This window comes from Microcebus murinus, chromosome 1 (genome assembly GCF_040939455.1).
Source record: "Microcebus murinus isolate Inina chromosome 1, M.murinus_Inina_mat1.0, whole genome shotgun sequence".
In the NCBI taxonomy this organism is placed as follows: domain Eukaryota; kingdom Metazoa; phylum Chordata; class Mammalia; order Primates; family Cheirogaleidae; genus Microcebus; species Microcebus murinus.
Genome location: NC_134104.1, coordinates 2,899,876 through 2,926,451, shown reverse-complemented (window position 1 = coordinate 2,926,451; position 26,576 = coordinate 2,899,876). Strand labels below are relative to the sequence as shown.

Genomic DNA, 26,576 nt, shown 5'->3' with positions numbered 1-26,576 from the left:
TCCTCTTTGGGGGTGTGGTTTCCGTTTGGTTCTTCATATTTCCGGAGTTCCTTCGACGATTTCTTCCCATGTCGATCAGTTGTTGCTTCTTTCCTTTAGGTTTTCGTTTGGGTATTCACACGCCTTGTTTAGTTTCTGAGCCAGTAGGTGGTGTCTGTAGGTGAGGTTCGACCACTCCCTGTATAATGAGTCAGTAGGTGTGCCGTGAAGAGGGTGTGCAGGGTGTCCTCCTTGTCAGTAGATGGTGCTTGCTTGGAGAAACAGGCTATGCTGTTGTGTTTAGGACCTGTGACCAGCTCTTGTTCCTCTGGAGAGGCACTCTAGTGCCTCAGGTGGTCCGTGGGGCCCTGGGACTTCCAGGTGGGTCCTTTTCTCCCTCTCAGTGAGGCCTGGTGGGTGGGGAGCTCACAGTCTGAGTTCCCCTCAGTCAGCTGTAGGGCCCCAAAAGGGAAGGTCCTGTTCCCTGGAGATGCCTCCGGCTGGTGGCTATACTGTCTCTCTCAGCAGCCGCGTATAGGGTCGGGGGAGGGGAGAATGAGGTGATATGGCACCTGCCATGTGGCTCAGGTCTGTGCACAGGGAAGTGCTCTGCGGGAGTTGGGAGCCTGGTGCCGTGTCCGCTACAGGCTTAACGCTCACTGGCGGTGGCTGTCTCTGGGCTGGTGTCCGCAGGTCTTTCCACCAGCTGGGGCGCCCACCAGCAGTCCAAGATGCAAGAGAGGGGAGAGTTAATCTCTCTACCTACCCTTGCCGCTGGTCTCCAGGCTGCTCCGGAGGTCTCTGCTTCCACTTCTCCTCCGCAACTTCCTTCCATGGAGTCTCCCATTGACCCAAGCTTTTTTAAGGTGACCTCACAGAGAACAAGGTCAAGCCTGGGTTTGGATCCCAGCTGGGCAGCTTTGCTGGTGCACGTGCGCATGTGCATGCGCACACACACGAGTCCATAGCCACTGGTCTGCACCTCTGCGTAGCTACACAATGTCACATGCTTTGGTCCTTCACGGTTACTTATAAACCGCAAAGGCTAAGCACCAGGCTGGGCGAGGTGCCTCACGCCTGTAATCCTAGCACTCTGGGAGGCCAAGGTAGGATTGCTCAAGGTCAGGAGTTCAAAACCAGCCTGAGCAAGAGCAAGACCCCATCTCTACTAAAAATAGAAAGAAATTAATTGGCAAAACTAAAAATATACATATAAAAAAGAAATTAGCCGGGCATGGTGGTGCATGCCTGTAGTCCCAGCCACTTGGGAGGCTGAGACAGAAGTATTGATTGAGCCCAGGAGTTTGAGGTTGTTGTGAGCTAGACTAACACCACGGCACTCTACCCCAAGTAACACAGTGAGACTCTGTCTCAAAAATAAATAAATAAATAGATAGATAGATAGATAGATAGATAGATAGATAGATAGATAGATAAGGGAGGGGCCGGGCGCGGTGGCTCACGCCTATAATCCTAGCACTCTGGGAGGCAGAGGCTGGAGGATTGCTCAAGGTCAGGAGTCCAAAATCAGCCTGAGCAAGTGAGACTCGTCTCTGCTATAAATAGAAAGAAATTAATTGGCCAACTAATATATACAGAAAAAATTGGCTGAGCATGGTGGCACATGCCTGTAGTCCCAGCTACTCAGGAGGCTGAGGCAGCAGGATTGCTTGAGCCCAGGAGTTTGAGGTTGCTGTGAGTTAGGCTGATGCCACAGCACTCACTCTAGCCTGGGCAACAAAGTGAGACTCTGTCTCAAAAAATGGAGGGAGCCTCTCTTGGAGCAGCCTCTACTCCTACCTGCCCTCGGGTGGGGCCCTCGGGAGAGTGCTAGGACAGGACAAGAACAAGGGTGCAACTCGCCTTCTCCACCCCTCCATGCCCCCACACTGGCTGCTGGGCTTCCACCAGCCAAGGCCACCGGGAACCGAGATCAACGCGTGTCCTGGGGCAAAAGTGATGCAAACGGATGGAGTGAGCAGACAGAGAATGACTATCCAGCTATGCACTTTGTGAAGGACAGTGGTTGCCAGGAGGTCACTTCGATATCGGGCAGCACATACCAAGAAATGAGTAAAAGCAGTGGCCTCTGGGGAAAGACATGGGAATGGTGGAAGAGTGGGGGAGGGGGTAGAGGATGGGGACCAAGACAGAGAGCTGCGGACTGGGCCGCGGAAACTGCCAGCCCTTCAGTGCTGCATGGTCTCTGGTGTGCACATACGACTTTGATGAGAATAAAAGTAACGTAAAGACTGGAAAGTGATTGATTCCTGGGGTCCCTCACTCTAAACTCGGCTAATCTAGTGCTACCACGTGTGGCCCGGTACGCCTGTGCCTTCCAACCTCTCAGCAATGCCCCTGCGCTGTCCAGGGACACAAAAACCACGGAGGCTCCCTCTCAACCCGAGCCACTGGCTGGAGGACCACAAGTGATCACCGTGACTCCATGACGCCCACCCAGCCTGGCCGGCGTCGCCCATACAGGAAACGCACACGTATGTGATGAGAAAGGAGGTCAAAGTGCACACACCAGGAACAGGCCTTTATGGAGAAATGCACCAGCTCCTTTTTAATACACACGGATTTAAAAGGGACCTTAAGTTATGAGCTGACAAACTTTTCTATCAAGGACACGTAAATATTTTAGGTTTTGCAGGTCACTTGGTCTCTGTTGCACTTTGCTGTTATAACAAAAACCAGACACACACACAAGACCCTGACAGGCTTGACTATGTCCCAGTGAAAGTTTATTCAGACACTAAAGTTTGAATTTCATGACTTTCACATCATGAAGTATTATTTTGGTTTCGATTTGTTTTCCATCATTTTAAAAACATGAAAACCATTCTTCGCTGACAGGCCCACAAAATCAGGTAGGGACGGCGTGTGACCTGTAGGCCTGACCAAACCTGAATTTTCCCTGAAACTGAGACTCTCAAAGCACATTTCTGAGAACACACACCCCCTGCCAGGTGCCCCCGAAGTTCGAGCGAGGCCCGGGCCCTCACCCAGGAAGACGACTGGGCGTGGCCTCTGCTCTGTGGCTGCTGCAGCTCGGGGCGGGGGGGCAGGCCTGGGCGTTTCACAGATGGCACTGTGTCCAGATCGATGTTAAAAGAAAAGGCACTTATGAAAAATCTGAATCATTCCACCTTCTGAAATACACAGGATTTTGTTTCTAACTCCTCAGTGGAAATCCCACGCCTAAGCCATCACCAACGCGCAGCTGTTCCCACGACTGAGATGTCATCACAGGGGGCAGGGGCCGAACCAGAAGTTCAGCAGTAAAAGAACCTCAGCCCGCAGTGAACGCATCGGTCACAGCGGTACGTGCACCAAAATGCCCGGTTCAATGTATCCTGAAACATGTTCCACGTGTTGTGCTAAATGTTTCCGGAAAGTTGCAAAAAGCTTGTCCTTGTGGATCAGTGATTAGAACTCGGCTGACAACCCAGCCATTTTGCAGCCTATGCAAAAGTCAAATCAAGTATTAAATATGCATGACATCATCAACCATTTCCCTGCAAAACTGGGTTTTTAGCCAGCGCCCGTGTCCTCACACTTCCGGAAACAAATCCACCTCCTGGGCCAGCACTGCCTAACAGAGTCCCCTGTGATGACAGGCGTGTTGCTGCACTTCCCACATGGGAGCAGGCGTGTTGCTGCACTTCCCACGTCAGCGCCACGTGCTGAGCACAGGCAACGTGGCTGCAGCTGAGAGGAGCTAATTCTGCCGAGTTTCAAGGTCCCCATGTGGCAGGTGGCCTCCTACCTGGCAGCACACCTGGAGGGAGGCTGTGGAGCAACATGAAAATGTCTCTGTGGCCCACACGTCACTACGAAAACGTGTGCCTGCTGATCTCCCCTGGAGATAGACGCAGCTGGCACGAACGGTGTTGTGGGCAAAGTAAAAAAATCAGCAAGTGACTCTCGTGCGGGTTCGCGCTGCCTCCAACACGAAGATTCAAGTGCTTTGCGGCACTGCTGCTCCCCCTGCAGTCTCTCAGTTAAGCCAAAGCCCTGCGCGGCTTCCCTTCAACAAGGGGACACAGACACCCACAAAAGCCTGTGCTCAGTGACACAGAACATGCTAGAGCCCAAGAGACCATCCCCTCCTGAGCCGTGCTGGTTGGGACCTAACTGCCGCCATCTTTTTCTTCTTCAAAGGAGCTGCCAGGGTGAGGGGAAACAAGCGCAAGCTGCCCCGCTGTCTCGTGCTGAGAGAGCCACCGCCGACCACCAGGGTCAGCAACTCCAGGCCGCTGGCCCCGGCCTCGTCCCCTTGGTCTGCCCATTGGGCCCGGGTGGGGGGCTCTGCCGCCGCTGCCGCTTCTCCCGCTGCTGCTGCAGCCGCTCCTCTTTCTTCTGCAGGTAGGAGGTCATGTTGTCGAAGGTGGCCTTGTAGAGGCCGCTGAAGCCGGCGTCGGCGCCAGCACAGCCTGTCACAGGGAACGAGAACAGATGCCAGAAGGGGTGGTGACGCGACACTCGGCCTCCAGCAGGGGCCTCGCGTGCCCAGAAGCCAGAATTCCCGCAAGGCCCTCCCGTAACAGGGAGCTAACCTGGCGACACCCAAGGTGGACTGTGGACGGCGCCTTCTGAGATGCTCCCATGGTGCCCACCTCCTGGGGACCAGCTCCCAGAAGAGCGCGGCACCCTGGGAGGCCAGGCACCGAGGGTGGGCCTGCACCCGCCGGCGCTCTCCCACCCGCGCCGAGGAAGCCGCTGCTGGGAGCTGCCCGCTGGAGACCACGGCAGGCCCGGGCAGCAGGGAGGAGGAAGGCAACCCTCCTCCCTGGGGCCCGCTTGCCCTCCCGCCTTCTGGGTGGGGACACATAGAGGCCGCACATCCCGTTCGCCGGGTCTTCCCTCGCTCACTCGGTGGGTCCCTGGTGAGTCCCTACGTGGGGCGGTCTGTGGTCTGCTCCTCAGCACAGTGCCTGGTCCTTGACAGGCAGCCCATCCTCACCTGCCAGCATGGCCCAGTGCCCACGAAGCACGCCGGAGACGGTCTGCACCACGGCACTTTCAGGAACCGACTGAGGAGGACAAATGGGACGCGTTCCTCGGTAAGGGCTGAACACCCAACACCACTCACAAGGCCCGCTGGGTGTGGCCCGGCTGCCGGTTGGGGAAGAGGTCGGGGCCAGCAGCCTGGCGACCCCAGCACTCCCCACGAAGACCCCAGGAGGAAGCACTGCATCCCATCTGGACCAGCCCTGCACGGGCCGAGCTCTTCCTGGCTCAGGGGCCCCAGAAGCCTCACAGCTCACACCACGCAGATGGCTACTTTTCAGATTAAAAACACCTGAATGGTTTAAGGGCATCTCCAAAGCTATGGCAGAAGCGCGGAGGCTCGTGAAGAACCTCCAACATTTCATCCGCCTCACCCCCAGCAGTCCCGTGAGACACCAGACAGACGGGTGTTGCCCTCACATCACAGGGCACCGGCACCGGCCCTCACCCCTCCCTCTGCCCAGGAGGCTCCTCGTGCTGGCTCGTTCCCAGCCAGCACCCGGCCCAAGGCCACACTGACAAGCATCAGCAAATGTGACTGTCACCAAAGCGTGGCATGGGGAGCCCCAGGAGAAATATGCCAGTGACAGCAACCCCCCAAAAGAACTGCTACGGCCATCACCACGGGGACAAGCTGGCCGGGCACTTGGCTGCCCTCGCCCACACTGAGGCCCCAGGCCTCTGCCCCTCAGGACACAGCTCCTGGGACCCAGAAGCGACCAAGCTGGAAGAGGCTCACGTGCAGAACCAAAACCCTCGCTGTTCCCCGCCAGGCCTGTGGCACCACAGGGCCCAGACGCGGAGAAGCCGCAGAGCCTCACCTGCCACTGGCCGTCCACAGGCCTGCAGAGCACCAGCGGGGCCTCGAGGCTGTCCTGCAGAGCCCACAGCCCCCGCGCCTCCTCGAAAGCCACGTCCCACACGCGGTGCTGGAACGACAGCCGCTGTCTGTACCGCAGCTGCTGCCCGAGGGCGTCGAGCTGGAAGATGTAGACCACCGGGGTGCTTTCCACGAGAAAGAGAGGACCATTACTGAGGCCTCGGGCCCACGTGGGTATTGTCCCAGACAGCACCCAGCACCCCGTCCCTGGGGACACCGTCGTCAGGGGACAACTGGGCAAGAAGACCCAGCCGAGCTGCTCTCAACAACTCTGTGACCCGAGACAACCGCAAGATGCCACGTGTTTGCTGTTTCCGTCCATATGCTCTAGAGCAGGCGTCCTCAAACTACGGCCCGCAGGCCATACGCGGGTGTCTTTGCCCGTTTGTTTTTTTACTTCAAAATAAGATATGTGCAGTGTGCATAGGAATTTGTTCATAGTTTTTTTAAACTATAGTCCAGCCCTCCGACGGTCTGAGGGACAGTGAACTGGCCCTGTTTAAAAAGTTTGAGGACCCCTGCTCTAGGGTAACCTGCTGGGAAGCAACAGATGACTGATACTGCGCAAAGGGGGGGGAGGTGGAAGGCGCCATTCCGCTGTATCGCAGCAGACGGAACTCTGGTGCTACCTGGACAGCACTGCCATCTTTGCACCTGCGTCCTGGCTTCTAAAGCCGAGAAACTTCCACAGGCTTGTCAAGAGGACAAAACGGGAAGCGCAGGAAACACCAAACACCCGTCCTAGAACACGGGCTGCTCAGGAAGCACCAGGGGAGTCGCGCTCACACCCCACGTCACCCGTGAGCCACTGACCCCCAGGTGGGTTCTGTCACCCACGGTTCTGCGGTGGGACTCACTGAGGTGGATGCGACAACAACTGGACCGCAGGGGAAACCTACCACGCTCAAAGGCCCACGTAGAGGCCACCGCTACGTGCTAAGCCCGTGGGTTAAACAGCGAGCGAGTGTGAGCTGTGAAAGGAACCCACAGCCCGCACAGCGACCATCAAAGATCGACACGTCCCGGAGGGAGGTGTCGTGCCAGTATCACCGTCCACAGCCCTGAACTGAGGGACACAGCCTGGGGCCGACGGAACCACCCACACCCAGTACCGCCCTGCAGGTCTGTGCTTACCAGTCGCACAGCAGCGCGACACAGCCCTCGCGGCGCCAGAAGGCGATCCTGGACGCGGCCAGCCTCTGAAAGGAACAGCAGCTGATTAACCGCGACCACCTGTCGGGCCCTCTCGGGCCGCTCCAGCCAAACCAGGAACAAACCAAAAGACGTTCACAGATCCCACACTGCATCAGAGGGAAAGAGGAGGTAATGCGAGAACATTCTGGAAGGCAGAGGGGCAAAGGAGGGGAACAGTGACTCCCTGGTTCTCAAATGGACCAAATGCCAAGATAGACAGCAAAGGCCGCTCCGCTGCCCTGGCCCTCCCTGAGCCTGTGAAATGCCTCCAAAAACCAACAGATAGGTCAAAAGACAAGGAGGGGGAAGAAGAGGATGCATGTGGAAAGGAAAAGATTATTAGTTACAGAGACAACTGCCCATGAGCTTCCACACTTCCTGGAAGAGGAAATGCTGGAAATGAACCAGTCTCCTGATGTGTGGAGGGAAAGTGGTGCCCGCCTGCGGTTCTCAGCGGGAAAGGCTGACCCACCAGGACACTTAACCAACGCCAGCGCTCAGGGTGCCGTGAGGCCACTCCCAGGTGGACAGCCCTGCCCTGCTGGCAAATCCACCTCGAAGCTCTGAGCTCAAAACCACTATCTTTCCCACTGCCAAGTGGGATCAGAGGCCTCTCTGTGAACTAGCTATTCACGCGAACACAGTAAGGCACATGCCGTTTCCCGCTCACGTGCCCAGACACCTTCAGAACGTGAAATACGAGGTTCTCCCACGCTGGAGGAAGGCTGTGCTGACAGCACGACAGCTAAGCAACCCTCCCACACCCTACAAGCACCCACCAGCCCCAGGGTGGACACAAACTGCTACCTTCTGGCTGCAGGGCTCCGCCGGCTCTTGCAGACTGGCCAGGTGACAGCAGTACAGTTGGTGGCCGCTTCTGTACTCCCAGAGCCTCAGAGTGCCATCCTGTACACACGAAACGGACAGGTCAGCAAGCAGGGTCACAGGGCTTCTGCCAGCTGTGGGTGACCCAGAGGACAGCTGAGGCTGGGGTGCACTTGATGACAGCCAGCACCCCCTTACAAATTAAAGGCTCCCTGCTTACCCACTGTGTAGAGAGTTCACGCAGAGCGCACGCAGAGATAAACAGGTAACCCCACAGCGGAATGGGCCAAGGACAGCGACAACAAGACCTTCACACGCTAGGAGGTTGAGGCCATGTCTGCTGTGCTCAGGCCAGGCATGCGCACATGCACACACACAAGGGTGCACTGACACTGCAAGGATCACACACTCACACAGGAACATGTGTACTCATGAGCATGTCACCGCCGTCCCACTTCAGTTTAAAAGTGGGTGGAAAGGACAGGTCCATCGGCCACCATGGACAGTGTTGACTGGCATTACCTTCAAGGACAACAGTATTTGCCATTTGCCCCAGGGCTCTAAAGCAATCATCCGAAAAAAAGAGTCTGTATTTTAAAAACTGTCATTCCAACACTGATCACGGTGGAGGGAAATGGAAAGAACCGGCCCATCTGCGAGTGATGGGAAACTCGGAGTCGGAGCAGGTCCATGCCAGCACTGACCACAGCGACCCCTGAGGGACTGAGCACAGACAGGCGCAGACTGAAACTGAGGGGACAGTGGCATCGTTTGTGAGCACTGTTAAATGACCAAAAGAAAAAGATGGAAAGTATGATAAATACCCAAACTGTTAACAGTACGTATGTGCCCAGTGGGTGCTGGAATAGAGTGTATGTGTACACACACCCCCACACCCATACACGCTATGCACACACCACACACCAGGCACACACACACTGCACACCCCTTGCCACGAGTCTGGCAGATAAATGTGAAATCAACACACACACACCCGCAGGTGTACACACTCACTCCCAAACCTCTCTACAAGAAAAAGGTGTTTAAAAACCACGAACCCACTAGGACAGACAATAGGCAAGAAGAGAGGAAAAGACAACAGCCAAAAGATGTCAAGGAAACCTGTGACACTAGAAGCAAATGACAGACTGTCCACAGAGAAGGACGCCTGTGACAGCATGAGCCGCAGACCAGGCAGGGGCTGCTGGCCAGAGGGCAGGGTGACGGGGGAGCCGTGCAAAGTCTTCCCAAAGAGCACCTGGACCTCCCGGTCCCTGCCCTCAGCTCCACGCTCCACGCCAGCAGGAGATGGAGGTTCACTCTTTGGGGAAGAGGAGCCAGAGGGGCTGTGGTCTCAGGGACATCAGAGACACCTCCCAGGGCGCTGGGGACAAGCTATAACTCTAGGGAAGAAGGACGACCAGAGACACTGAGCACCCAGAGAAGAGACGGATGGCCCCACGTGCACTGCAGAATCCCACAGGTTGCTGGGCCGGTGCCTAGACAACTGCTCTGACACCTCCAACATGTCCCTGACACAGCGGACAGAGGGGATTGTGGACACCTGAGGAAAACCTCCAAGGAGCAAGGCGGACACGCGTGCAGCAGAGACAAACCCACGGCAAGGAGCAGCTGCGAGGAGAAAAGCACACGCTCCACCTGGGTGAGATCCAAAGATGCTGCACTCAGAGTGCAAGGACGGGTAGCTGTAAAATACATTCTGAGGACAAGAAATGGCTCTTGAAAATTAAAAATAACAAAATAAAAATCATTTTTAGGCTGGGCGTGGTGGCTCATATCTGCAATCCCAGAGCTTTGGGAGGCCGAGGCAGGAGGACCACTTGAGCCCAGGAGTGCAAGACCAGGCTGGACAACACAACAGGAACCAGTCTCTTAAAAAAAAAATGCCCATCCCAAGGCACCTCGACAGCTGATCAGCAGGTGCCCTGCTTCAAGGGTGTACACCCTCCAGGCAGGCTGGTGGGTGCGTCCAGCAGCTCGTGCGATGGGCCAGACCTCTAAGAGTCAGAGACAGTCTCCCTGTCGACTTCTTTCACTGAGACCCTGACGCTGTCATAGACAGAGCAGCAGCCCTTGCAACAGATGCCTTCCAGACCCATTCCAGTTCACACACGTGTGAACGCAGCACACACGTGCACGCACGCGTGCGCACACACACACGGCCCTGGATGAGCAGCTGTGAGTGAGGGGCAAGCCATGGGCCACTCTAAGGAACAAGCACCATCCAGTGTCAGCCACTGATGACTGGGGACACCCAGACTTCAGACCACAGCTGGGGACTAAGGGCCGGCTCTGCAAGGTGACCCCTACCCAACAGGCGCCCCCTCCCCGCAGCGGCCCTGGGCAAAGCACTTACCCCGGAGGAGGACAGGAGCAGCTCAGGATGACCCGGCACCACGAAGATGCGGCTCACAAACCTGTGGTGAGACGAAGCAGGTGTCAGCGCCCCAGCTACCTGCACTGCATGGCAGCCGCCCATTCACTGCAGGGAGAGAGCCCTTCTCTGGCCCAAACCCCTGACCTCCAACAAAACCAGGCAGGGTGGGGAAGAGGAGCACATGTAACCAGGTGACAGCCCCTGCACAGGCCAAGGCAAGTCGGACCATACCCCGTGTCACCCTTGGGTCACCAACAACATGACAACCTCCAAGCAGGTGCAGGGCCCTGGGTGAGCCACATCTGCCAACCAGCTGTGCCTGGCAGCACCCAGAGACCCACCCTGACCCAAGGCACCTATGTTGAAGCCTGGAGACAGCAGAACCCAGGTGAGAGTCAGAGGACGGACCATAGAGGTCATCAGACCACAGGCAGTGACGGATCAGAGCCCCGACGGCCCCTTGATGACAATGTGGCCCGGGTAGCAGGACTCTGACTGACCTAGCCAGACCTGTCTCCGCCCTGCCCAGCCCACCCTCAAGGGCTCAGCATGCAACAGCACAGGACACAAAGTCCCAGCCACTCTGCCACCAAAACAGCCACCAAAAGTAAAACGAGCCACCCAGCTCTCCTGAAACCCACCTGGAAATGCTGGTCACCAACGTGCACCTGCAGGGGCACGATCCCATTTTTCTTCCCTGCACCAGGACCACCCTGGCCCCCCACGGAGGTGCTGAAGTTCTACTCTCAGGTCCTTCAAAAGGAAAAATAACAACCCTACACCTAGGACAGACAGAGTACAGCAGGCGCATTGCAGAGGGTGCCTGTGGCCTCACAGTTCTCAACAGGAAAGGCTAGAAACCACGACTTCCGCAGGTTTGAAATACAATTTTACACAATAATTATCACTAATATTTATTCAATCACAGAAGTATCTACTGAGCACCTACTCCACGCCAGGCCCCGTGCTGAGGACTGGAGACAGCATTGAACAAAACCGACCAACAAAACCACCAGGATGCTACAGGCGATAAACAGATTGTTAAGTATCAGCCAAGGGTTCAAACCAGCACTGTCTGGCAGAAATACAATTCCAGCCACAAATGCGAGCCGTGGATGTCATTAAAAATTCACCAGCGGCCATGTTGAAAAACAAAGTAGAAACAGGTGAAATTGATTTTAACGCTCTGTTTCTACAGAACTCAGTACATCCAAGTGATGGGGCATTTCCCAAGGGGGAGGATGGGGAGACCCCTGAGGCAGAGGCAGCACCGAGCGGAAAGCGCAGGTGAGGAGCTGCGTGGGGAAGAGCACTCCTGGCAGCAGACGCAGCACTTGCAAAGGCCCTGAGGCAGGAGCCGGTGCCCGGCGGGGTCAGGAACTGCAAAGACCCAAGTGAGACACAGCAGAGGGGAAAGGGCCAGGGGCTGGCAGGTAATAAGAATCCCAGAGCTGCAGAATTAAAGAAAAGTCAAAACAAGCTACCACAAGGTATGATACAAACTGAGTGGCCACTGGCCTTCTCAGAGGTCGAATTTCTGTGTTCCATGCAAACATCAAGAAAACACGAACAATTTCAGAATTAAAGACTGAACTGAATCCCTCCAGTTTCTCCCACTGCCTCAAACAGTGTGTTTTAGAACGTTTCAGCCAATAAATAAATTAAGCACTTTTCCTCTGCACAAATTCTGCTCAGCCTTCTGCCTGAGAAGGCGGGACTCCAGAACACCTCCCACGCACGTGGACCCAGCTCCCGACCGAGAGCTCCTCTGCCACAAGAGAGAGTCACAAGGCTCAGAGGCTGGGTTCAGAGTGTGCTCCTCGTCCCCAAGCACATCCACCTGCTAAACACTAACGACCGCCAGGCACTGCCCAGAGACCTCTATGCTGAGGATGGGGTTTTCCAGAAACACACCCTGGTGAGGAGGCCAGCATGGCACCGGCCAGTGAGGGAGGACAGACAGGAGGCACCGGCTCAGAGTGAGCTCCGCTCTCACCAGACTTCTGTGGGCCGCAAACCAGTGGTGCCTGCGGCGCCCGAGCACAGGGGGCTGGTCTCACCCAAGCAGGGGCCTCGCCAGCAACAACAGCACTTGACGTGGGGCCCTTCCGCAAAGATGCTCCCCTAGCGCACCACGGCTCCCAGCACCGAGGCTCCACCTGCATCTGCCTGAAACCTGAGCCTCTCTGTGCTGGGGGACGGGCAAGGGCACACTCACTCAGTGTGCCCGAGGCAGAAGGACTCGATGCTGTGGGGTGCCGCCGCCCAGCTCACCCGGATCTTCTCGTCCCGGTCAGCAGTGAGGATGAAGCTGTCGTCAGGACTCACGGCCTATGTCAGAGGGGGTTAGAAAGCAAGAGCCGCCTGTTTGCTCGCGCGGCACCACGGAAACACTTGGATTTTCTCCAGTGAGGAGGCTGCCTAAGCACTGGGCCCTCCTCCCTCTCCGGCCAGGTCCCCAGCCAAGAGAGTCAGCCCTCGCTCCTCCGAGCTGGGCCAGGTTCCCACAGCGGGGCAGAGCCAGGTCTGCCCATCCTGTTCCCTGCACCCAGGCACACTCGGACCCAACTCCTCTCTCCACCTGCCACACCCTCTTGTCTCCAGTGCCCCAGGCTGCCTTCCCTAAGTCACGCATCCAGCAGACACTCCGTCCTGTGAGGTTCCCTTCAACCCCACCCCATGTTACTGACTGTCCCCTGTGGACTGACCCAGTGCCCCCCAGCTGTGGGACGCAGCCTCACGGAGCTCCGGGGCCCTAGGGGCCTGGGACACATGGGGCGGGGCTGCTGGGAGGAATATCGAGGTGACATCCGTAAAGCACATGTCACAGCCTGGCCCAGGAGGCCAAGCCCAGGGCTCTTGGCACGCCTGCCCCTCCTATCTCCCTCCACTAAGGCCCCTGACCTGGGGTCACCTGGGGCCCGACTAGAGCAGCTCCTCACAGCTGGAACCGTTGCCCATCTCCTAACTTGCCTCTGTCCACGCTGCCAGCTGCTTCACCTTCCTAACCCCGTTCCTGTCGCTCCTCTGCTCCCCAGTATGCAGAGGGCCGTCGCAGGAGAGACTCGGGCATACAGACCCAGGCCTCTCCTCATGGATGCACCAGCCTCCGCCACACCTGAGCCGTGCCCGGGGCAGACGTTAATCCAGCGCGCCCCCACTTACCACGTCCAACAGCATAGACAGGTGCCCGAGCTCAAGACGGCCACACCCATGTGGCTCCGACACAGAAAAGGAGTAGACGTCTCCAGACTTGTCGGCCACCAGGATCTTCTCCTCGGAGGCGGTGAATGTCAAGGCCGTACACCTCCTCACCACGGCCCTGGAAGCCCAGAGACACTCCTGGTTAGTTCCCATGAGCTCGACTCTTCGACACCCAGGGCTTCCCGTTCTGTGGCCCGAGCCACACGCTCTTCTCTAGCTGCGCAGACAGTGCCCGAAAAATAAAGGCAACATAAAGAACTCCAGTAAAGTCAGACTTGCCTTACACAAATTTTACTTTTATAATTTTTTCCTTTAAGGAAATTACTCCCAATCAGGGGCAGGGAACCTGTGGCCTCCTAATTTCAAGACTGTTCTTTCTTAAGCATAAAGGGGCAAGAAAGCTTCATCCTTCCCCGCTGCACCTTTCAATGAAAGGATTCAATCTGTAAAATGTGGATTCAGCTGAAAAGGTGCACACATGGATCCAGAAGGCTACACGGCACCAAGGCCACGGGTCCCCACCCCTGCCGGCAGTGGCACTGTCAAGGACAAAAGCAGGCACAGCCGCCTAGGGCCCTCCCAGCCTTGCCACACACCCTGTAGGCTACCTGTCCCATGTCCAGCCCACTGCTGCTCCTCCAGCCTCACCAGACCAGGAGCTCCCCAAGGACTGCCGCACTCCATGCCCAGATGGACGGCCCACCCTCCACCTCCCCGCTGGGGCCAGACGAGGCACAGGGCAACAGTGAGGTGGCACCGCACCTCTCAAGGAGGTGAGCCGCTATGCAGCACGTGGCACGCTCTACTCGGGGATCAGCACACCCATGAATTCAGTCCTTGGACCAGAGCCACTCGGTGTGTCACTTTTGCAAGTTAGTTCAATGAGAAACCAAGCTACGGTTCACTCCATCTCCTTAACCAGGGGTCAGGGGTTATGCTATGTCCTCCCATTACCACTTTTCACGTCGTTTCTACTGAATCTCTTCACAGTATATACATTCTCTCCAAAACTGAAACAGCCAGGTAGCAATGTGTTTTACATTGATACAAGTCATAACATTGCTTTACACACACAGTTACATGAATGGCCTCCTCACAGAAGAGTGACCATCCCTGCCTTCCTTGTCCCCAGGGCACTGCCCACTACCGATAAAGAGCTCACGTCCAGGCAGGCCACCACAGGGCACCCGCTCACTGCAGATGGAATGCCAGACATCAGCCTGAAATGCAGAGAGCAGCTTGAGGAGCCCTGTCTCCAACACATGGACCAAACAGGACCCCTGCACTTCCCGCAGGGGCAGAGGGACAAAAGGACAGAAGAAAGCAGGGAGGGGCCTCTGTCTGCACCCCTAGTCACTGCCACCCCCTCCACGTGCCTGTGCCAGTGAAGCTGCAGAAGGGAGGCATGACAGGATAAATATGCAGACAACAATGACAAAAGGGCGGGCGTGGTGGTTCACACCTGTAATCCTAGCACTCTGGGAGGCTGAGGCAGGATTATTGCTTGAGCTCAGGAGTTAGAGACCAGCCTGAGCAAGAGTGAGACCCTGTCTCTACTAAAAATAGAAAAATTAGCTAGACAACTAAAAATATATAGAAAAAATTAGCCGGGCATGGTGGTGCATGCCTGTAGTCCCAGCTACGCAGGAGGCTGAGGCAGGAGGATTGCTGAGCCCAGGAGTTTGAGGTTGCTGTGAGCTAGGCTGACACCACAGCTCTCTAGCCCGGGCAACAGAATGAGACTGTGTCTCAAAAAAAAAAAAAAAAAAATCCAACAGCATCAGAACAGGCAAAAATAAATTAAAAAAAAAAAAAAAAAAAAAGACAAAAGAAAAACCTGGGGCAAGACCAACCCAGGCTCTCAGAGCGCACGGTAATTTAAACAGAAGGCAGCGCCACGCCATAAACGTGACCACAGCATCCCAAGGGCAGCCCAACAAATCCTCTAAGAGTGATGGCCTCAGACTTGAGGATCTTGTGCCCTCCATGCAGATGAACAGCACAGATGGGACCCCAGGCCATGCTCGCCTATCCAGCTCTGCAGAGGTGGCAGTCCTCATCCCGGCCTGTCTTCGCTAGCTAGGGACTTCCAGCTGTAGGCTAAGTGCACCCTAGCAGTGATTCCAGGATTCTCAGCCATATGGGCAGGCGTGGGGGCAAGGGTCCCAGGGAGTCAGGTCACAGAATGGGGCAGGTCATTGGAGAGAGGACAGCAGCAGCCTGGCACGTCACTCCAGCTGAAGGCACCCCAGAGAGCTGAAGCCCGCAGATCTCCTGGCCTCTGCAGGGCCTCAGATCTCAGCACTTCCCTAAAGAATCCTAGGGTTCACGGCCCAGACCCCAGAAGAACACAGCCAAAGAGCACCCTCTCCGCAGGCCCCGCAGGGCTGCCTGGCCTGTCTTCTCTGCCAGTGGGGCCAGCAGCTGAGCCCGGAACCCTCCCGAGAGCCGTGGGCTCAGATCCTGCCAGGGCAGCAAGGATTCCAAGTGCGGACGCCGGCTCCAGCCCAAGCTCCTAGGACTCCCATCCAGCAGCCAGACCCCTGCGGGCAGCACAGGCCGGATCTGACTTCCTGGGGCTCTGCCTGCTCCATGTGCTGCTACTATTCTCACACAGGCGTTTTCTGAAACGCTGTGACTTCACTGCTAAGATTTCTCAGGTATAAATGCATGTGTCAAAACTGAAAGCATCATTCGTCACCCCATGTCCTCATCTTTGGTTCGGAAAACCTGCCTTGGTTCCATGGGCCAGAAGAGAGTCTCCTGATCTGCCCAGGTCACACATCCTCTGGCCTTTTGCCATTCTAAACTGCTACCTGGAAAGGAATGGTTGTTGCTCACAATTTCCCTCTTGGCTGTGCCTCAAAACCCTCAAACATTAAGTTTGAAAGCAGCGGCCCAGCAACAAAGAGACCACTGGACAGAGTGCAGAGGTTGGTCCCAGCTCGAGCGAGTCCTGCAGGGGCGCAGGGCCTCCTCAGTCAGTCAAATGTAGATAAACGAGCGTGAGGATCCCTTGAAATTGAACTGCAGGTCAGATATGTAAAGGATAGGCGTTTTCCTGGGTCTATGCCCCAAAGAGTAAAAGGCCACCAGTTAGGGGAGCATTGCACCCTCCCAACCACCTGAAAATGGACCAGCCCCAGGCTGGTTCTAATCACCTCCCGTCCTTTCCACAAAAGCAGCTCCTGCTGTCCCAATGGACAAACCTCTCCCCACTATCCTTCCTTTCCCCACTCTTGTCCCCCAAATCTACTCCTCCTACCAGAAAAATCTCTCACTTCCCATTAGAGAAAAAGTAAACATTTCAATCCACTTAATGCTGAAAAATCCACAAACCTAAAATTCTAAAGGAATTTAAAAAAAATTCCTGAGCAATATGCCAAGAGGTTGGCAATAACCATACACCTGACTACCTACCACCTGCACCTATCACCCTACAGTGTATTAATAACCAGGAGAGGCCGGGCACAATGGCTCACGCCTGTAAAACTAGCACTCTGGGAGGCCGAGGCGGGAGGACTGCTTGAGCTCAGGAGTTCGAGACCAGCCTGAGCAAGAGCGAAACCCCGTCTCTAATACAAATAGAAAGAAATTAGCCAAACAACTAAAAACAGAAAAAATTAGCCGGGCATGGTGCCAGGTGCATGTAGTCCCAGCTACTCGGGAAGCTGAGAAAGGAGGATCGCTTGAGCCCAGGAGTTTGAGGTTACTGTGAATGCCACGGCACTCTACCCAGGCAAAAGAGTGAGCCCGTCTCAAAGGAAAAAAAAAAGAAAGTGACAGAGAACACTCACAGGCGCAGTAAGGCAGGCAGAACACTTACAGGACTGCTGCACAGCAGGGGAAGGGGAGGCCCAGGGTGTCAGTGTGCTGGCCCATGCTGCTGACCTCCCCACCCACCCTTCAGACACTTACAGATAAGAGCACTAAACCCACCCAGCTTAAAACTGTGGAGCAGATGCCTTAACCTATCTAAAACCCCAACAGCTACACAGTACAAGCTGACATCCTGCTCCTGCTAATCACAAGACTAGAGCAGCACGCTGGAATATGGGACAGCACAGTTGCCAGGGGCACTGACCCTGGAGCCAGAGTGACTAGCCAGGGGGCCTGGCTCTGCCTTTCCAAGCTGGCTGACCTGAGATCGGATACCCAACTGCTTGCCACCAAATGTGGAAGAGAATAACGCCCCTGTCCACCCCCAAGGCTGATATGAGGATCAGATCCGTTAATACAGAATCAGTTAACAATACAAAGCACTGAAAACAGTGTCTGGTACCTAACTTGTGTTTACCACCACTGTCACTATCGTGACAGGCATGCAAGTACAAGGAGTGCACATGACATCTTAATTACCCAGTGTTAGCATTTCATACCTGACACTCAGACATTGCCATGGTTTTGTACGGAAAAGAATCAGACGCTTACTGTCATCGGTTAAAGCAAAATAGCGGCCAGACTCGGAGAAGGTGGATGCCAGAATCGCACCGCTCCCCGGGACGAAGGGTGGCCCATCCTCCCTGAGAAAGAGAACAGGAAAATGATTAGGCGCCAACTGAGCAAATACGGCTGCATTCCGCAATGGCCAGCTCGGTAATTCTAATGTGGGCAGAGGTAGAAAATGGTAAGAGTTAAAAGGTTCATGTGGCCAGAATATTAAGACATATTAAGAGGGCCGGGCACAGTGGCTCACGCCTGTAATCCTAGCTCTCTGGGAGGCCGAGGCAGGAGGATTGCTCGAGGTCAGGAGTTCGAAACCAGCCTGAGCAAGAGCGAGACCCCGTCTCTACTATAAATAGAAAGAAATTAATTGGCCAACTAATATATATATAAAAAAATTAGCCGGGCATGGTGGCGCATGCCTGTAGTCCCAGCTACTCGGGAGGCTGAGGCAGGAGCATCGCTTGAGCCTAGGAGTTTGAGGTTGCTGTGAGCTAGGCTGATGCCACAGCACTCACTCTAGCCTGGGCAACAAAGCAAGACTCTGTCTCAAAAAAAGGGGGGGAGGGGATGGGGAGGGTCAAAACAGCTCTAATTTGACAGGAGTGAAACATAACTGAACAGAAAAACTCAGCATACATGCCAGAACCCAAATAGCTGAGCTGGCAGGACCCCCAGAGAGCCCAGGAACCACCCCTCCTGGAAAGGGACTAATCCAAGGCCAGAGGTAGGGACAAAAGCACCTTAAAAATAATGATAAAACAAACTGAGCCACAGACCATACAAAAGAAAGCCACCACACACAAAATCACACACTCTTTTATCCTTCAATGAGCTAAAGTTAATTTCTCAGCATTTTAAATGTTCACCATTATTCCAAGGAGCCAGTAAGAGATCTGATTGAGGCTGGGCACAGTGGCTCATGCCTGTAATCCTAGCACTCTGGGAGGCTGAGGCAGGCGGATTGCTCGAGGTCAGAAGTTCGAAACCAGCCTGAGCAAGACCTCATCTCTACCAAAAATAGAGAGAAATTAATTGACCAACTAAAAATATATATACAAAAAATTAGCCAGGCATGGTGGTGCATGCCTGTAGTCCCAGCTACTCGGGAGGCTGAGGCAGCAGGATTGCTTGAGCCCTGGAGATTGAGGTTGCTGTGAGCCAGGCTGACGCCACGGCACTCACTCTAGCCTGGGCAAGAAAGTAAGACTCTGTCTCAAAAAATAAAAATTTAAAAAAAAAAAAAAAAAAAGAGAGCTGATTGATGAAAGAAACTAAAAGTATTTAGAAAAATCCTAACGTACACTTAATGCCTGATCTGGAAGTTTTTTCCACACTTCTTTCTTGAGGTGGTACTTAGTTTTTACCACTCAATCGAGTGACAGAAGTTAATTCGGCAAGTAAGGCAATAATTATTTAATATTTCTTAGGCTCTCTGGTCTCATTATTCAAGCCATGAATCAGGCCCCAAAAAAGCTTCCCATCATCTCACCCTTTATTTTCTTGTGACTTCTTCTCTGCAGTATTGCAGTCATAGACGAAGAGGCTGTTGTCATCGCTAAAAAGAAATAACAGAATGATTTCAAAAGGAGCCCTTTGTTAATAAAAATGCTGACTTCCCCCCCCCAAAAAAATATCTGCATATTCATTAAATTATGGGTCTTATCCATGACGTGAAAGTTGTCTAGGCATAATAATGCAGGGAACAGCTAAGGAGCTTTATTTGCTTAATCTGCCGTTTGAATCTGTCCCATACAACCTGCGTGTTTCTGTACAAATAAAATTAGTTCAGAAAAACAAATAGGGGAAAAACAAGCAACAGAATTAATATACTATTCTTTCAGGCACCAGAACATCAATGCAACCTGGTTATAAGAAATTATGGGCCAGGCGTGGTGGCTCACACCTTGGCCTTTGGAAAACCAAGGTGGGAGGATTACTTGAGGCCAGGAGTTTGAGACCATCCTGAGCAACACAGTGAGACCCCATCTCTACAAAAAATTATTAAACATTTACCAGGCGTGGTGGCACACACCTGTAGTCCTAGCTACTCAGGAAGCTAAGGTGGGAGGACCACTTAAGCCCAGGAGTTCAATGTTGCAGTGAGCTATAATCGTGCCACTACACTCCAGCCTGAGTGACAGAGCAAAACCCTTTTTTTTAAAAAAAAAAAAAAAGGAAAGAAAAGAAAATATGTTCTGATATTGTTGAGTTTTCACTGGGATTTTGCACTGGGATTTTGCACATTTAAAACCGGCCTTTAGGCCGGGCGCGGTGGCTCACGCCTGTAATCCTAGCTCTCTGGGAGGCCGAGGCGGGCGGATTGCTCGAGGTCAGGAGTTCGAAACCAGCCTGAGCAAGAGCGAGACCCCGTCTCTACTATAAAATAGAAAGAAATTAATTGGCCAACTAATATATATATACAAAAAATTAGCCGGGCATGGTGGCGAATGCCTGTAGTCCCAGCTACTCGGGAGGCTGAGGCAGGAGGATTGCTTGAGCCAGGAGTTTGAGGTTGCTATGAGCTAGGCTGACGCCATGGCACTCACTCTAGCCTGGGCAACAAAGCGAGACTCTGTCTCAAAAAAAAAAAATAAAAAAAATAAAAATAAAAATAAAACCGGCCTTTCTTGTTTAGAAAAATGTCTCACCTACCAAAAAAGATCCCATTGACCCCCACACACTTACCTACATGGGAATTACCCATCTTCCTCCCTGATTAGACTCCCTTTGGTTTATTCCCGCCCTGTCACACACAAGGTATCTTACACGTATTTATAGTCTTTACAGTGATTGCACCAAAACAATTCCCACGTGGAACACAGGACTGTAGAAGGAGAACTTGTCTTCCAAGTCCAAAACTTTGCCAGTCACCAGATTTCCTCAAAAGGCACAGACTAAAGCAAGTATATTGAGTCTAATATGCCAGTGGCTCAACCGTGCCATGTATTACACTGTGAATCTCTGAAACTAAATAATCTGGGATACATGACAGGTTCCGAAGTCATTTTTTAGAGATCTAAATTAAACATCAAATTGGCTTTCTGAAACTAGACGTTTCAAAGAACATACTGTTCATTTGACAGACACGTTCTGTTTCCAGTAGGAAAGAATCATGGGAAAGAACCATGGGAACAGAAACAAGGGGCTGAAACTGACCACAACTCATTCCTGCGAGGCTCCTGGGTCAAGATTATTCAATCAACAAATATTTACTGATTTAAAAATCCCCGGCGTCGTCCTCGCAGTGGGGATAACGAAGGCAGGGAATGAAATTACAGAAAGCAAAAGGAGATTGGTGTGACGGACGGGCTACTAGGGAGCTGCACCCCAGGGTGTGGAAGGGTCGGAGGAAGCAGGCGCTTGGAGCTCAGTGACGATGCGCCGACGGGGAGCCCCTCTCCCCAGGGAGGCTCGGGCCCGGTTCTCCGCGTGCCCCAGAGCGCTTCTGGCCAGCCTCGCCTGACGTGACCCGGCCCACCCGGCCCCAGCGCAGCGGCCGCAGAGTCCGGAAGCGTCCGGACGAGACCCGGGCAGAGCGCCGCAGAACCACGCCCAGGGCGCAGGGCCCGCCGTGAGTGGTGTGGGGCGCGCCGGGGCCTGGGCGGGGGCGCCGAAGGCAGAGGCTTGACGCCCGGAGAGCGGCTGGGCTAGGCGGCTGAGGGCTCCCCAGCAGGCGCCCCAGGGCGGAGCAGCCCCAGCGGCGCGGGGCAGTCGGGGTCGCCAGGGCTTCCCGCTCCCAGACCGCCTCACCTGCTCGCAGTGGAGGTGGCCAGGAATCGGCTGCCACCCCGCACCACCAGCGTCTGCCCGCACAACGCCAGCCCCGCGGAACCCGCCATGCCGCGCCGCCGCACACGTGCGCCCCTTCCGGTCGGCGCCGGGCTGTGGCGTCACGCGCAGGCGCCGGGAGGTGACGCGACGCCCGTCCTTGCGCGTGCGCAGAAGGCGCCGTGTGCCTTGCTCCTCCCGGGCGGTTTGGGGTCGTTGGGGGCGCGGGCTCGGCGGCTCCCAGAGTTTATCCAACGGAATTCCGCGCGTCACTCGCGATTGCAGGCGCTCGCCTCATTTTCGTCTTTTCCCTCAGACTGGGCACGGCCGGCTCTGGATCTCCTTCCGCTGTAGCTGGCGCGCCGTGGACAAAACCAAGTACCCACTTGGTGCCCAGTAAATGCTCCTCCAAGAAATTAGTGCGTTCGAGTGAATGCCAGGTCCGGGAGGGGCTGAGGGCTGGGGTGCTGGAAGTGAGCCTACCTGACCTCTGCACTTAGGCACTCCAGAAACACCTTGCCCTCCAAGTCTCCCGCCTGCAAGTGGTACTTTCCCTTTCCTTTAACTTTTCTTTTTTTTTTTTTTGAGACAGAGTCTCACTATGTTGCCCGGGCTAGAGTGAGTGCCGTGGCGTCAGCCTAGCTCACAGCAACCTCAAACTCCTGGGCTCAAGTAATCCTCCTGCCTCAGCCTCCCTAGTAGCTGGGACTACAGGCATGCGCCACCATGCCCGGCTAATTTTTTCTATATATATTAATTGGCCAATTAATTTCTTTCTATTTTTAGTAGAGACAGGGTCGCTCTTGCTCAGGCTGATTTCAAACTCCTGACCTTAAGCGATCCGCCCACCTCGGCCTCCCAGAGTGCTAGGATTACAGGTGTGAGCCACCGCACCCGGCCGTGGAAGTGGTATTTTCAACCCAAACTGCGGTTTATCTTCTAGCGTTCTTCCCAAGATCCCCCAAAGTCTCATCTGATGGCAGCATCAGGCTTAAAATCGAGGCTCACCTGGTTTGTTCAGGGTGGGGGGTGGTTTCTCCCATGCAGCTCCTCTCCTGCCAGAGACCTGCTCAGTAGAAAGATGAATTGTCTACCCTACACACTCAGTGTGTGGTGGTGACGCAGGGAATGGTAACCACAATAAACGTGTCTGTGTGGGGAAAAAAAGGGGGAAGGACAGGAGACACAGAGTGACGCTGGTCCACAGCGATTCTGAAATCCACTTGGAAGTAGTCCTTGAGTAGGCCCGAATTCTGCGCTGGCAGGATTTCCCTGGCCTGATGTCAGCAGGAGTCTTGCCTTTGCCCTCTTGGGTGTCCTTTTTTCAGCACTTTGCTTGCTGTTTTGAAGACTGCCCTTTGAGCAACTTTCTCAACCTACTTCCTGCCTTTATCAAATTGAGGGCCCACTGGCGTTTTTTCACTTTAAACTGTCCAGTCCACGTTACACCAGCTAGCCGGGCTTTGTTCAATACAACTCCTTTATTTTTATTTTATTTTATTTTACTTTATTTATTTATTTATTTTGAGACAGAGTCTCACTTTGTTGCCCAGGCTAGAGTGAGTGCCGTGGTGTCAGCCTCGGTCACAGCAACACCAAACTTCTGGGCTCAAGCAATCCTCCTGCCTCAGGCTCCCGAATAGCTGGTACTACAGGCATGCACCACCATGCCCAGCTGGTTTTTTTCTATATATATTAGTTGGCCAATTAATTTCTTTCTATTTATAGTAGAGACCGGGTTTTGCTCTTGCTCAGGCTTATTTTGAACTCCGGACCTCGAGCAATCCGCCCTCCTCAGCCTCCCAGAGTGCCAGGATTACAGGCATGAGCCACCATGCCCGGCCTAATACACCTCCATTAAATATTCTGTGACCTTCTCATGATCTGATTCAAGAGGCCACTGCCACTGCTCTTTTGAAACAAGCCTCTCCTTTAAGATTTTTAAGAAATCCTTATGTATTGCTGAAAGAGTGTACTAGACCTCATTTAAATCATTAAAATCACCTTGGCTTCAACATCATTCTTTAGGCCATATTTCACAGGCCCCATCCCAAATTTGATATTGGTCCCAAGTTTTTACTTTGAGAATTTTTTGCCAACAGCAGAGTCTGATGATGAGCATCTGCTGCCTCCCTCAATCCAGCACATCCTCTAAATTCAATTTGAAAACTGGCCAGTTGTGGGGTTTTTTGTTTGTTTTTTAGCACATCTCTTTTCTGTAGTGTCTTAATATATTCATGTAAAAGAAACAGGGTAATTTCAATATTATGCCAAGAGATGAATTTGGCCCAAGTGCAAAAGAGTTTAGTAGGTACCTTTTTCTTTAGTCCATGTTGCTGCAGGGCAACAGTGTTACCAAATCTTTTGCCACAACACAGTATCAGTCACTATTTGTCCACCTCCTATAGTTTTCTCACCACTGTTCCAGTATTCACTACCAATTTCTTCACTGGTTTTCTGGGCTTCTGGTCCCAAAGCTAATGCCACATGTTATAGCAGCACTCACTTCTCGGTACAAATATCTGTAGCATGTACACCTCCATGGTAGTCCTATACGCAGATCCACAACCTTATGAACATTACAGCCACTTTTGTAATTGATCTACCAGATAAGCCTACAGGGAGTGTGGACCTTCCTTTTTCCATTGAGAAACCTATGGATTGTTTCTTGTGTTGTATTTCTAGTCCTGTCCTGAGTGAAATGTATTAGCAACCTGGGAATCCTTGAGTTAGAATAATAGGATCATGGGCATAAAACTCAGCATTTAAATCTTGGCATACTGGCAAGACGGGAAGTAAGCATTGTTCCAAGGTCCTTGAGTTGTGTTTTTTAAGTGTATAAAAACAAAAACAGAGACCCATCAATTTTATAGTGGTTGTAATGGTTACCCCAAATATCTACCCCTGGAACCTGTGAATGCGACCTTACTAGGGAAAAGTGTCTTTGCAGGTGTCATTGAGTTAAGCATCTCAAAATGAGATAATCCTGGACTTGTGTGGGCCCTAAATCCAACAACTTGTGTTCTTAGATGATAAAGGAGAAGACACAGAGGAGAAGGCCATGTGAAGAAGGAAACAGATTGAAGTTACATGGCCACAAGCCAAGGATTGTGGGCAGAACCAGAAGCTAGGAGAAAGGCAAGGAAGAATTCTCCTCTGGACCCTTCACCGGGAGTGTAGCCCTGCCAACACCCTGACCTCAGACTCGGGCCTCCAGAAATGCAAGAGAATGAATTGTTATTGTTTTAATCCACCTAGTGTGTGATAATTTAAACATGACAGCGGTTTTTTAGTATATAAACAGAATGTGCACTCATCACCACAATCAATTTTAGAACATTTTCATCACCCACAAAAGAAACACTGTGCCCATTAGCAGTCACTCCCCATTTCTCCCTCCTCTCAAACCCCTGGTACCCATTAATTTATTTTCTGTCCTATGGATTTCACTGTTCTGAGCATTTCATATAAGTGGAATCATATAATGTGTGTGATGTTTTGAGACTGGCTTCTATCACTGAGTATAATGTTTTCAGGGTTCATGCGCATTATAACATGTATCAGTACTTCTTCATTTTTTATGGCTGAATAATATTCCATTGGATGGATATACCACATTTATCTTTGGCTGTTATGAATAATGCTGTTACGCACATTCCTCTAGGAATGGAATTGTGGAGTCAGTTTTAAGAAACTTCCAAACTGTTTTCCCAAGTGGCTGCAACATTTAACATTCCCACCTGTACCACATGAGGGGCCCAGTTTCTCCACATCCTCACCAACACTTGTCATTATTTGTCTTTTTGATCCCAGCCATCCTAGTGGTGGTAAAGTGGTATCTCATTGTGGTTTTGATTGCATTTCTGTAATGACTGATAATGTTGAGCATCTTTCCATGTGTTTATTATACATTTGCATATCTTCTTTGGAAAAATGTCTATTGATATTCTTTGTCCGTTTTATAGTTGGGTTATTTGTCTTTTTGCTATTGAGCTCTAAGTATTCTTTATATATATATATATATATATATATATACACACATATATATTTTGTGTGTGTGTGTTTTTGAGACAGTGTCTCTCTCTGTCACCCAGGCTAGAGTGCAGTGGCATTAGCATTGCTCCTGCAACCTCAAACTCCTGGGTTTAACCCTTTGCACATGCTTGCTTTTTTCTCAATTCCTTTATTCTACTCGGGATTTAATTTTTTAAATACCCCAGATTTTACAAAGCGCGGCAGTAGAATAAAAAACTGGAGTTTCTTTTCATACAAACTTGTTTGGATTTTTTTATATTTCAAATTATTGATACATTCAAAGAGTAATTTTAATCTCTATAATTTTTCATGATGTGAGCTGCTACCGATGCTAACCGTGTCGAGTCACACTTGACATCCGAGTGCAAAGGGTTAAGCAATTCTCCTTCCTTAGCCTCCCAAGTAGCTGGTGTGAGTCACCAGCCTGGCTAATTTTTTGTAGAGATGGCGGTCTCACTCTTGCTCAGATTGGTCTTAAACTCCTGGCTTCAAGGGATCCTCCCACCTCAGCCTCCCAGAGTGCTAGAATTACAGGCGTGAGCCACCACAGCCTTATATATTCTTGATACAAATTCCTTGTCAGGTATATTACTTGTCTTTTACAATTTATTTAAAATTATACTCCCAACAAAGTCTTATTTCCTGAAAAAGATAATTATTTGTTTTTTTCTGCCAATAAAAATACAGTCCAAAATAATGTCACTAATAATCAACAATACTAATGAAACTTTTGGGTGATAGACAAGATTGAACATTGGACCTGCCTTTGTCTTTTGAATCCATACCCTTATGCAGGGAGGGACCAATTACTGTGTTATGGCATGGTGAGGT

The 26,576-nt window shown here is 52.6% G+C and overlaps 1 protein-coding gene and 1 long non-coding RNA gene across 3 annotated transcripts; one reads left to right on the top strand and one right to left on the bottom strand.

Moving 5' to 3' along the window:
- Positions 1–2,521: 2,521 nt before the first annotated feature.
- Positions 2,522–21,889, bottom strand: WDR4 (WDR4 tRNA N7-guanosine methyltransferase non-catalytic subunit). Of its 2 annotated transcripts, XM_012779123.3 has the most exons (11): positions 21,693–21,889; positions 19,432–19,497; positions 17,876–18,019; positions 13,458–13,614; positions 12,511–12,623; positions 10,272–10,332; positions 7,877–7,975; positions 7,010–7,074; positions 5,817–6,000; positions 4,949–5,018; positions 2,522–4,418 (listed from the first exon to the last, which is right to left on the bottom strand). In XM_012779123.3, exons 1-11 carry the CDS (start codon positions 21,779–21,781, stop codon positions 4,225–4,227), a joined length of 1,242 nt encoding a protein of 413 aa, XP_012634577.2. In that variant the 5' UTR covers positions 21,782–21,889; the 3' UTR covers positions 2,522–4,224. The 2 variants fall into 2 exon arrangements, with proteins under 2 accessions (XP_012634577.2, XP_012634578.2); XM_012779124.3 differs by lacking the exon at positions 21,693–21,889 and having other exon boundaries at positions 17,928–18,019; positions 19,432–19,447.
- A 21-nt stretch (positions 21,890–21,910) lies between these two features.
- On the top strand, positions 21,911–24,963 carry LOC142869400 (uncharacterized). Its single transcript, XR_012918064.1, has 2 exons — positions 21,911–22,129; positions 24,740–24,963. It is a non-coding gene; the product is annotated as an uncharacterized LOC142869400 (long non-coding RNA).
- Positions 24,964–26,576: the final 1,613 nt, after the last annotated feature.